The sequence below is a fragment of the Dermochelys coriacea genome, chromosome 16 (genome assembly GCF_009764565.3).
Source record: "Dermochelys coriacea isolate rDerCor1 chromosome 16, rDerCor1.pri.v4, whole genome shotgun sequence".
NCBI classification, from domain to species: Eukaryota; Metazoa; Chordata; order Testudines; family Dermochelyidae; genus Dermochelys; species Dermochelys coriacea.
Window position 1 is genome coordinate 12054561 of NC_050083.1, and position 12372 is coordinate 12066932.

The 12372-nt window shown below is 43.6% G+C and overlaps 1 protein-coding gene across 3 annotated transcripts in view; it reads left to right on the forward strand.

Annotated features, from left to right (window-relative positions):
- The window catches only part of LOC119844294 (collagen alpha-1(XXVII) chain B-like), a 307212-nt gene that overhangs the window by 262014 nt on the left and 32826 nt on the right, over window positions 1–12372 (forward strand). For all 3 annotated transcript variants that reach the window (XM_043498719.1, XM_038374938.2, XM_038374939.2), the window contains 2 exons: window positions 9213–9266; window positions 9372–9479. In XM_043498719.1, coding sequence (XP_043354654.1) covers window positions 9213–9266; window positions 9372–9479 — 162 coding nt within the window. The remainder of the gene's footprint in view (window positions 1–9212; window positions 9267–9371; window positions 9480–12372) is intronic.

The following is a 12372-nucleotide window of genomic DNA, read 5'->3' on the forward strand; positions in this document are numbered from 1 at the left end:
CTGTGGTTTTCGTAATGTGCTGGTCTTCGTACAAGTTGGATATCTGATAGCAGGGGTTTTACAGTTCCAGGAAAGTAATTGGAGAGCCCACAGGTAATGAAATACAACATGACCTGAAACAAGAAAATCCTTCGTTTTATGGCAAGACTTGGGAGCTAAATCCTCGCTTTTTTTTATATCTTCACTTTGAACCTGAAATCACATCTGCCTTGTCATTTGCAGCTCACATCTTGGGTCAGAATGCCCTTGAGCCAGATCCTCAGTTGGTGTAAATTAGCATAGCTCCATTACACCAGCTGAAGATCTGGCTCTGTATGTTCTTGCTGCTGCTTGTCAGAATGGCACAGGGCATCTGCACAGCCGAGCAGACCAGAGCCGCTCTAAGGACTGGCAAATAGCTCTTTTTAGTTAATATAATAGCATGACAAGGCCCAAGAGCCATCCATGCATTCCAAAAACCAGGCATCTACCTCTCCCTGGCTAGAAAACAAGTGTGTGGGGCAGAGGAACAAACCAGGGCTGAGGACTGAAGGTATGATCAGTTTCTTGGTCGGAATACAGCAAATTCAACCCATTGCAGAGGGACAATGCAAAACCTATGCCTCGCTTAAGTCTTCTTTTGTCGCTTTAAGTAGGACTTAAATGGTGCATTGGTTTTGTTCCCAGCCTTCTACATGGGGCTGAATTTCACTCTATAAGGATAGCCATTTGATCATCAGAAAGGGACAAATCTTTGAGCAGCAAGAGCTCATGCTAAGGGGGTTTGTCCCAAGATGAGGCTATTTTTCTGCTTATTTACTGTGTGTGTTAAACCCTTTTCATATCTTGTATCCATCAACTTCACACCCTCCAGAACACAACCCCAAGGAACAGACCTTGTTGGCTGAGACTGATTTTCTACTTCTAAGCCACAGATCCACTCCAGCACCTTTATAGAATAGATGTGTGGCTGGTTTCTAATCTCATTACACTGGTGTGAATCTGGGGTAACTCCTATCAAAGCCAATGCTCCACTGAAGCCAGCAGAGTTGTTCGGAGTCACTGAGAGCTGAATTTCCCCCCTAGTGGTTTTACATTGTTCTTTTCCATTTCCTGCCACTGGAAACATGACTGAAGAATTTTGTGCAAGTAAGTGACTCCCTTTGCAGTCACTGATGTCTGTTCATTCTGAGCATGAGAGGTCAGCGAGAGCCGGCAATGCCACATCGAGGAATGGCATTTAACTCACCGCAAATATCAAAGCTGCTTAAGAGCAATCCTACAGTCATTTCCGCTTTAACTTGTGTCAATGCAAGGAGAATTTATGCATTTCTGGTAAGGCGTTAAGGACTGTCTCTCTCAAACCAATTAGCTGTCAAACTGTCGTCTACGGACCATCCACGGAGCCCTTACCGCAGGAAACATTTTGAGAACCATACACTGAGGGATCAAAGCATTGGGAGGGGATTTTCTCTTACCAACTGATCCACAAAATAGAAAACATGGAGCACCATAGCGTAAAGCTGAAAACGCCACCTCCTTTAGACAGACTATGGAGCAACTCGCTAATATTTAGCACCTTTCATCCATAGATTTCAAACCACTTTCCAAAGGAGGTCAGTATCATAAACCCATTTTAAAAATGGGGAAACTGAGGCAAAGAGGTGAAGTGACTGGTCCAAGGTCACCAAGCAGACTAGTGGCAGAGTCAGAAATAGAGCCCAGGTCTCCTGAGTCCCAGTCAAGTACTTTATCCATTAGGTCACATTGCCTGTTATATGATATGCCTTGAAGCCTGTAAATGACATCGCTGGATGGACGCAAAGCACCAAATACTGTCCCAATTCAGCAAGGCACGTAAAGACTGTGGGAATTAAGTATAGGTACTTAAATGCTTTGCTTTCAGCAGGGATGGTTTGCTGAACTGGGGCTATGCAGCTGCATCTTTAGATGTGGTTTCAACTCACAGGCATCTCTCTCCCTCCCATTCTGCAAGCATGGCTGCAACCCCCTTGGAACTCCAGACTATGCTGCTATGGGTTCTCTCTCAGTATTGCTCTAACAGCCAAGGCATCTCTTGAAAGCACCAGTTTGACCTCTGATCTGGAACTGTAAAGTCATTTTTAACGAACATGTGGGTGTTTGTTTTGTTTGGGTGGGCTGTCTTGCTATTTTTGTATACGTGACTCAGCCCATCAGATCTGCCTAATGCCCTGCAAGCAGCAAGAGTCCTATGATGATTCACAGAGTTTTCCCCCTCAGAAACCTGGAGCATTCCATCAGACACACGTGGACGCTGCTCACAAGGGGAGATTGATCAGCCTTCTGCCGCAAAGAGGAGCTGATTGCCTGATTTGCCTCGATGCATTGGCCAGCTCTGCTTGGGCTTTTCCATTCTGAGACTCTTGGTCTGGGGGAGGAGGGCTGGTCCCAGATGGTCTTCATTTAGAGTTAATAGGAACTGAAATGAGCCAGAATTTGAAATCAATCCTGTTTCCTTGGCACAGGCTCTTTCCTGACTCAGACTAAGGAGACTCACTTTTTCTCTCTCTCCCTCTCCCTCCAGTTACTCCAAGATTCTTCCTCCTTATTGTGAGAGAGATTTCATTCCCCACCTCTGCCACAACCTCAGGGCCTTCGTGTCCTTCAAAAGGAAGACTGTAACCCCTGCTGCTTAAAGGAATTTGACCTACACGTTTCTCACTGCAGAAAACGGGAGTCATGCTGCTGAAATGCTGTGTCTTGCCCTCCCCCACTTTTGAAATAAAAGAGCTAGTTTGTGTGGCGGTTCTGGAGACACCCTGTATGAAAGCTTCACAGTTGAGCACTTAGTGATGCTTTGCACTTCTCCAGCTCTTTCCATCCAGCTGTTGACAAATACAGTATTAATCATGTCTCACTAGCTACCGCACTGTGAAGTAGTCAAGTATCCCTATCCCCATTTTACAGCTGGGGAGACAGCAGTACAGAGAAGAGAAATGACTTGCCCAAGGCACACAGCCCATCAGTGGCAGAACTCAGACTAGAACCCAGAGTTCTGCTACAAGTCTCTAGCACTGACCAACAGGCCACGTTTTCTTCATACGATGCATGCTGTTGACCCAGTAGATGCTTCCACGATAAACTTCAGGAATTACATGACAGCGCTCTCAGTATAGAAGACCATCTCCTGCATTATGTTCTCTGTGACCTGGACTCAGAATGTCAAGCTGTGGAAGTCGACTCAAGAGGATGCCAGAATGACAGCGTTTAGCTACAGTCTCCCAGTTTGAGCTTTAGCTCTTTTTATAGGATTCCCCGATTGTATTTTTCATTTAATCTCATCTATCTGGCTGTACCAGTGCTCTTCACCATGGGCAAAGAGTCTCTTGCTGCTTCCCAATAATCACAAATTCAGACCTCTGAACTTTAAAAAACAGTTGCTTCTTGTTTTCGTTCCCTATATCAAGTCATGAGCTGCTCCTTCTCCAAACCATTGCTTGAGTGATTACAAAATGTGTTTCTTGTAAATCTGAAACATTTATGTCTTCAAGTGCCGAGCCCCAATAATCTCCTAATTTCCTAAATACTTGTGGACTGTCGTATATGGGGGGAAGGCTTTTCTCAATCAGTTTATTAAGTGGAGCTTCTCATATGGAGACCTTGCGGAGCAGTAGGAAGCGATGGGGTGTTTTTTCATTTTCCTTTATGTTCCTCCTTTTTCATATTTTCCTTTGCTAGCCTTATTGCATTTTTGGTTTCTTTCCTACCCTGTTACTTCCTCTGAGTCAATCTCCAGTTCCCCGGCCCATGCTCCCCCCTTCTCCCCTCACTCTTTCCATCTCCACCAATACACATTTTGATTACAGCAATCACATGCCTTCTCTTTGACGCATTTCTAATCAGAGGGAGTGATTTAATGGCTTCCATTCGATGAAGCCCAAAAGGCATTGGAATTACATTGATAGTCATATACCTGAGCAGGTTAATGAGCAGTATTGGATCAAAATTGTGACCATGGGCTTTGGTAGGGTACATCACCCTTAAGACTGCTTTTCAGGACTGTCCTGAATGTCCTGACAGTGCTTTCTTCCATCGCTGTGTTACATCTCCAGATGCATATTTCCTAAGTTTTCCGGAAGTGCTGAGTACTTGCAAATGCCATTTAAAATCGGGTCAATTGGGTCATATCTTCATCAAATTCAGTAGAGCAATGCTAATTAACATCATCTGAGAAGCTGGCCCACCTATGATTATTCTAGAAGTGGGGACAAATCTAACCCCAATATCTGAACTCCAGCACACCTTTGGGAAGTTTGGATCCAGACTGGAACTTCGCTGTTCAGGTCTATTTGGCCTTTAATCAGTTTTAGAGTCTTCCGTTCCTGGTAGCAAATCTCCAATCCCTTCTTTTAACATTTTAGTCTGCTGGGTTTTAGGGCTGTAATGTAGATCTCCATTGGTCATGCTCTGTGAGTTATACAATGGGAGTGCATTTTCCTCTGTCCCCCAAAAGCTGACAGATAGTGGACTGAAAAGAGCTGTTGTATAGGCTGTGTTCTCTCTCCTTGTCTAAAGATTCTTGTACCCGAATAGACTTCAGTCGTCCCCACACGTTTCCAGATACAGCTTGAAAATTAAAAAGTTAAATCCCAGTTTTTGCTTCAGCCACTCAATGTGTTAATTCATACATTAAGCCGTGTTATATATTTAAATGGGGGTAACAATGAAAGATACCCACAGGCGCAAGAAGAGCTGAGTCGGGCTGAAAATTTGTAGGAACAGCTGGTGCACAGTGTGGTGTTCTGTCTTTGTACAGTGTAGGGATTCATGGAACTGGGTGGGCATTAATTATCAACAAAAGTTTCCCAATAAATAAGATAAGCAACTGCTTCAGGTATCCATGTGGAGTATGGAAACTATGCAATAAAACAACCCATGTGCTCTTGAAACAAAGAGGCGGGAAACCTAGTGAGAAAAGTGATGAAGTGAGACCAGATGAAGAAATGACTGGACTTGTATACATCTTGAGAAATTACATCAGTGTTTAGAAAACTAACTCTAATGTGGCTAGTGAGAGCTCAATTGCTGTGAAGAGTGATGTGGGGAGAGGACTTGTTTAAGAGTGTAAGAAACCCTTGGGCTCTGAAGCATAAGGCAGTGGGATTGAATAGCTCAAGGCATTTTGGAAAAGGACAAAATGCTTCTGATGAGATGAAGGACTTTGGTATAAAGGCGGGAAGGAGGAGCCCTAAAACAAGAGTACCTGCTTCCTCCTGTTAAGTAAGGTGGAGTTATTGTCACAGGGTAAAAGTCAGCCCTGTGCAGAGAGCCGGCACAAAACCAGTGTGCCACTTAAGCCCTCAGACTAGAAGCTGCAGTGGGACTTAAGTGGTTTGTGGGCCTGTGCTGGGTGAATTCCAACCCTCATCTATAGAATTGTGTGAGCGCCACCATCCTGGTTGTGTAGATATTTCACATGACTTGCTTTTTTTGCACCCCTCTCAAATATTGCTTTATTTGCATTCCATGCAAGAAACAAGACTCTTCATTGCCAAAGCCATCAGTCACTAAAAACACACCTGTTTGTTGGGAAACTAACCCTCCCCTCACCCTTTGAAAAATATCCCAGACCTTCCGGGGAAAAAACCTGCAAAAATGGGCGCTTTCTCTAGTTCATAATGAAATTTTCAAATGAGCAAACCAACAGATTGTAATTTCTGTTTTTCTTAAGCAAATATTTTTGCGCACCTAACACTGTATGGCTTTAGTTTAAAAATGCTCCCTTCACAATGTCGCATCACAAATACCATCATCTCCTAGAGGCACTGGCATGCTGCAATTTTTTTTACTGATTTGATAAACAGAGCAGTGTATAAAGGGATATTGCTATTTAGAAATAATCCCACAATTATTTGTGGGAAGAACAATTGGAAAGAGGATTTGTTTTTTCAGCAAGATGATGACTAAAAGTTCCCATCAAAAAGCTTACAAACTTTCTCAAAGAATAAAAATCGCCAAGTGTGTAGTGCCTTAGCCCTCAGATTCAGCTGATTTGAATCCAGTAAAAAGACCTTGGAGTGAATTGTTTTTATTTATGGGCTTCTCTATGGTGCCAATCACTGTCGTGTTTGCTCTAGAGATCAGTAGCTAAAAGCACAGGAACTGGCAAAAGACACTAGAATCAACCATGCTGCAGACTCTGGGTAGGATTCTGGCACCTATGACTTCATCAGAACCAGGATTTCACCCTCTGTTTTCTCACATGGACAGACAGACAAACCCTGATTTTTTTTCCCCTAAAGGAAGCATATTGGAAAATTTCAGATAACTGAGAGCTTTGGTTTTGCTGAGCTCACCGGGTTGTATCAGGCAGGGCTGTGATTAAGCCTGTACGTGACAGTATGGCACACCATTTGCTCTTTCTTGATGCCATCTTGTACTCCAGATTCTAAACTTTCATTTTAAAACAAAAAGTAAGTTTCTGGCTTTTATGGTTACAGAGAAAGCTCTAAAAAGTGAACTAAGTTTAAAAACAACCAAGAGACATCTGCAGAACCTAAAACAATAACAGTGACAATAATTTTACATGTCGACCTTGTGGACAGTTTCACAGCTCATGGAAGAAAGAAAGAGGGAGTAATGTATGAAGATCAGCACAGTCTCCTGTTTGTGACAGCTGGCTCATTTTGGCATCACTAGTGAGGGGGCTTGGGAGATACTGCCACTTTTTCCGTCTCCCAATTAAGAAAGAGTCAAGCCCAAGGAGTTTAGCAGATCCCATGAACATCTGAGCTCCACCTGCCCATAGCTATGTCAGCACAGACTCTTAGGGTGGATGCAGCGTACACCAACAGAATGAGGAGTTTTGCTGATGTGAGAACACTACCTCCTTGAATGACATTAGCTATGCCAACAGAAGTGTGGTTATGTCAGCATAACTGGGGGTTTTGTCAGCATAGCTATGTTGTTGGGGGAGAGGAGGGGTGTTCCCACTCCTGAATAACTTAATTATGCTGGTATACATTTTAAGTGGAGACCAGGCCTGAGACAAAGAGAGATTTAAGACATGTGGCCTGATGTCACACACCAAGTTGGTAGCAGAACTGGGAATGGGTATTCAAGAGGCCCAACTCCCCTTCTGTTAATCTCACTACTAGAGTTCATTGCCTCCAAACTCAGGGGCACAGTGAATGGATTCCTTTAGGTTCCCAATAGAAATATGAATTGTGGGTGTACTGCAAGACTGGACCCTTGGTATTCAGCACTGATAAAGTGCAGCAGTAGTACAACCTGCTGTCATACTTCTGGGACAACTGTCGTTCTAGCTCACTGATCTGTGCGTAGGCTTGGAGAGGTTCTGGAAAAAAAAAACCACAACAACAACTGGGGAACAAAGAGGGGAGCTCCATGGGCTGGAGACAACTGATAGAAGGAATCAAGTACTCTGGAGAAGAGACAATAACTTTATGGAGGATTACTAGCCACTCTTTTCAGGATGCTCTTTTGAAATGTATGGCTCATGCAGAACAGAGTCGCTGTACTCAGGGAATTGAAGGGCTAGCTAAACTTCTCCATGGAATGCAATAGGTCTGAACTGCTCTTGGAGCAGAGACCTCTAAGGTGCTTGCATCAGATCCAAGCTGAGAAACACTGCATGTAACCAGGCTTGTTATGTGTTGATACTTTTGCTTAGCCAAAAGACATCCGATTAAACCAATCTGCTTCCACAGCGTCATTAGTGATGAAATGCCGGAGAGAGATCTGGGCAGACACAACCGCTAGACTGATGCAGGAAGATTGACTAGTACATACATACTGAGGAAAACTTCAAGTTCCAATTGCCCAAATGTACAAACTCTTTTTTTCAGTGATTATCCAGCTGCTGTTAATTCATGTCAAATCCAGTTTTCACCTGGCCCACAGCCACCGGCACTCCTAATAAAACACTGAATCCCTGGGCTCCTGTTTTCCAGCTGATGAAAAGGAGCTGAGACATGGCCACTACTGTCACTTTCACACATTTCATGCACTTCCAGACCTATCCTGGGCCCAGTGTAGGGACCTAGAAGTCTGCTATATTTAACTACCTTTCATGCTCCCGTGTCCGATTCCCCACAGCCTGGTTTACCTGTGCTTTGTGTGCATGGATGGGTTGCAAGTCTTGTGTGTGAGACTGAGAATAGGTGTAAACAGCAGTCCTATATGCGTGTGTCTTGCTGTCCAAGAGTCCCTCTGTATTTGTGCATTTGAGTCTATTCCTATATACTGTACATAGGTCTGTGTGTAATGGGGTCTGTTTTTATATATGTCCATGCGTGTGAATTGTAATAATAATACAAATAGATAAAATGTGTGTGTAATGAGCAGAAAGATATTTAACAGGTAAGTAGAAAATAAAACCAGTAATTGTCAATACACTTCCAGTCTAGTAGGAATGCTAGTTAGCTATGCAGTGACTCCAATACACAGCCACTTTCCAGAACCATTATTCTAAACAGCACTTACAGAGTTATCCAAACCCGTATTCACTGCTGGTGAAAGGTGCTTGATTGAGAGAGTGAAAGTTCTCTCTTTATGCATAGATAGAACAAAGTACAGCAGGAAACAGCAGGGCAACTTTCTCCACCAATGAACTGACAGGGAGCCTTGCCAAGAGCGAGAGGACTGTACAGTCTCCATGTTCAATCAGTCCTTGCTGTCTCTTCTGAGACTGCCAACAAAGAGGCCACTTAGGATGCCATATTTGATGCCATGGGCACCTTTGCGCACAGAACTCCACTGAGACCTGCCAAACACTTCACATATGCTGACAAACAGTCATCAGATGGTGGTGGTCAGTCTTCAGAGTTCTAGTCTGTATATGCCGTGTGATCTGAAGGTTAAAAACCCTGCAACCCCAGAACTAGGCAGCCTTCCTGGCACAGAAATCTCTCCATCTTGAAGTGGTAGGTAAGCCTCAGTTTCATGTCAGAGGAGCTCAGGAACAATCTTAACCTTGCTCTTGCTCTGCCATAGTGCTGATGAAGGCAGTTTATTTTGTCACACCTCATGGTCCATTGGATTATTGCTTAAACATCCTTCCTGTTTCTCTGCTCCCATGGGAATAGGACTGGAGGGGTAAAAGGACTTGTTACCTGGCATCATCGCTAGAGATGGGCTCCAATTATTATGCTCGGGGGGCGCACGATGGTTGCTGGGTAGAACTTTTACTTTAGTCTCTCATGGCTCTTTGGGTTTCTTCACTCTCCTAGGGACCAGAAGGGAAACCAGGCAAACAGGGAGAAAAGGGAAAAACTGGCCAGAAGGTAAGAGCCCGTTGCCAGTGCTGCCTCCTTTTCATTCTCATCTCTTTGCTTCTTTCAGGTTTTATTTCATTTTATGTCAATAATCTGTATACGCCTCTTTTACAGGGCAGCAAGGGCTATCAGGGGCAGCTGGGTGAGACAGGCCCTCCAGGGAAGATGGGGCCAAAAGGGATGCAAGGCCTTAAAGGATCCAGAGGTACCCTGGGACCTATGGTGAGAATAGACCTGCAATTGATTGAGTGCAACGCAAAGTGACAAGTGGTAGGGTGAGCCTGGAGGGGGCGGGGAGGCATCTGTGTGCCTTGGGGAGACAGAACAGAGGCACAGGGAGGGGGTGAGGCAGACAGAGGGATTCAAATTTACATTATTTTACTTCTTTTTCATAGTTTAAATTAGAGCTGATCAAAAATTTTCTAGCAAAACTTTCCTTTGAAAACGGAAAATAGATTTTTTTTTTTCCTAAATGAAATTTTTTACAAGGAAAGTTTTGTTGGCTTCTTTATGCTAAAACAAAAATCAGATTTTTCTATGGAAAAAACAGAAAAAAATATTTGGGAAAGGTTAGGGGTTTTTTGCGGGGGGCGTTGCTTTTTTCTCCCATTTTTCTCCTCCCCCCTTTCTAGTGGCAAATTATTTTAGGGGCAAAAAGGAGAGAGAAAAAGAAGAAGGTGGGGGGTAAAAGAAAAAACTACAAAATTTTCCATTTTAACATCTTAAAATCTGGAAAAAATGGTTTTGGTTTTATATCAAAAAACTCAAACATTTTCACAAGATTTTTTTTTCAAAATTTCCCATGTAAATATTTTTCCAACCAGCTCTAGTTTTAGCTGATCAGTGATTTTAATAATTTGCTACATGAGAAGGAATCTCTCAAGTTTTCATTTGTTGATAGCAGATGTAGCCAGTTAAGTATACATTGCAGTTTTATATGGACTCTCTCCTCTCAAGTCTAACTCTTGGGAATATATTTCTGGAAGAGGGAATGAGCTGAGAAGCTGTATTTGCTCAGAGCATTTCCTTTGAGACTGCATACTCATGGTGAGAGCAACTTCCAAGTCAAACTGTTTTATTACGTGGAATTCTGCCTTGGACTTCTGCCCCAGCCATACACCCACTCTTGATCCATTATCTGGAACACTTGCAATGAGCACAGATAGAACATGATAAAGATTTTGAGCGCTGGAGTGAGCTGGGAGACAGATCAGCAGCAGTTCAGTTACCTCAAGATTGTCAGGCAGAGGGATCCAAACAGTCGCAACAAGCAACAAATATTTCTTCATATATATACAACCAGCAGGGTAACTATCATGACTGAGTCATGGCTAGTCAGACGTAGTGGTCAGAGCAGGAGTCAGGATGAGTTGGGTACCAGAAGGTCAGAGTCTGAGAGAGGCCACAGGGCAAACCAGGAGTCAGGAGTCAGGCGTCAATAGGCAGCGTTGTCCATTACCAGGAGGTCAGAGTTGGAGGGTAAACCAAGAGTCAGGCACGGTCAGAAGCTGGAGTCTGGGATCTCTCATGCACAGGGTCTAAAGCAGGACAGGCGGGCAATCTCTATGTGGTTTGGACAACTCCCTGTCATGGCTTCCTGTTTTAGGTACCAGTGCCAGCTAATCTGTGGGTTCTGAGGAGCTGCCATTCAGGTCCTGCTGGGTGGTACATTCTCCTTGGCCCAGCCTCACAGGGTCCTCCAACAGGAACACCCCTAAGCCTCCAGTGGAGGTATCAGTGGCCCAGAACCCCTATGGTTCTGGGTTCTAGCCCTGCAGGTTTTTATAGTAATTGCTTAAGTATCACTTGCCTCCTCTGATTTAATCTGTAGAACATACTGAAAAGACAGGAAGGAACCAGGAATTGCTAAAATGTTTCAGAACAGTAGCACTGAGTGACTGAATAACAGAGATTCTGCTGTGGTTTTTAAGGCTTCCATTAAAAGTTATGGTCTTTCCAATAGATCCTCCCTGCAGACTGTTTTGGCAGAGTCTCCATGGATTATTTCTCAGGGAAGCAGAGAAATGTCTGAGCAGCAGTCTATTGGACTGAGTGTATCTTTTCAGTCTGTCCTTGAGGAAAGGGTAAAAAATATGATGGAAAAAATGGAAGATTTGGAAAGTCTAATGAGACTTTTCAGTTTCTGCCCAGCAAGGTGGGGTACAGGGCAGGTCATGTGAGTGGATCCTGTGGGTAGAACCCTCCTCATGGCACACTCAAGCAATTCCTTGGACTTGTACAGGACTCACGTTGATGGACTCCAGGAGGAACTATCCACGCCTTTTGTGGAGAAACCCAACATCAGGTCTCTGAAGCAGGATACTAGAAGATCCCAAATGACCTCAAACAAGAAAGTCTTGTTTCCCTCTAAAACAAAGTACACTCCCATTCTGATAGATCACTAGAAAAATCCTCAAATTCAGGAAGCCATCCTTTGCACTCTCTAGATTATTTGCTTTCTCGGCCCGTATCGGTGCATGCAAGCACTTGAACTTCCAGCAGTAAAGGGGAAATGTTTAATGATCGTATGATTTGTGCAATGGTTTCTATCATCTGGAGTGACTAATGCATGCAACTCCTCCTGTGACTGAGAATTCTATATTCTACCCATTGAGTAAATGAAGCATAGACATTATCAGGGTGTAAAATATAAAGCACCAGAAGGCGATATGTGCCTTAGCGTCAACAGTTAAAACTTACTCCGCTCACCACTGACTAGAAAGGTATTATGAGTTTGCCAGTATCTGAAGTTTAGTAGCAAAAGGCTTGCATCCAGCTTTAATCTGAAGATCAGGATTTGGAAACTCTTTTTAACCTTTTGTTCAGATTCCTAAAACATCAGCTCTTGCAACTCCCTAGTCAATTGCAGCTCAGGAGATGACTCCTCAATGTCATCTTTATTGCCAGGCCTGAGAACCATAAAAAACAAAAGCGGTCTTTGTATGTTTAAGGGTTCAGGCCTTCATCAGAACTGTCTCACTGAAAACTTCACTGAAGGAATATTCAGCAAAAAAGACCTTGTATTAGAAGTTAGCAATAGAGTCCAGAGGGGGCAGGCTTGGGAATGAGTTGGGAACCTCATTGATAAACTCTTGGGAGAAACTTGGGTTAGAGT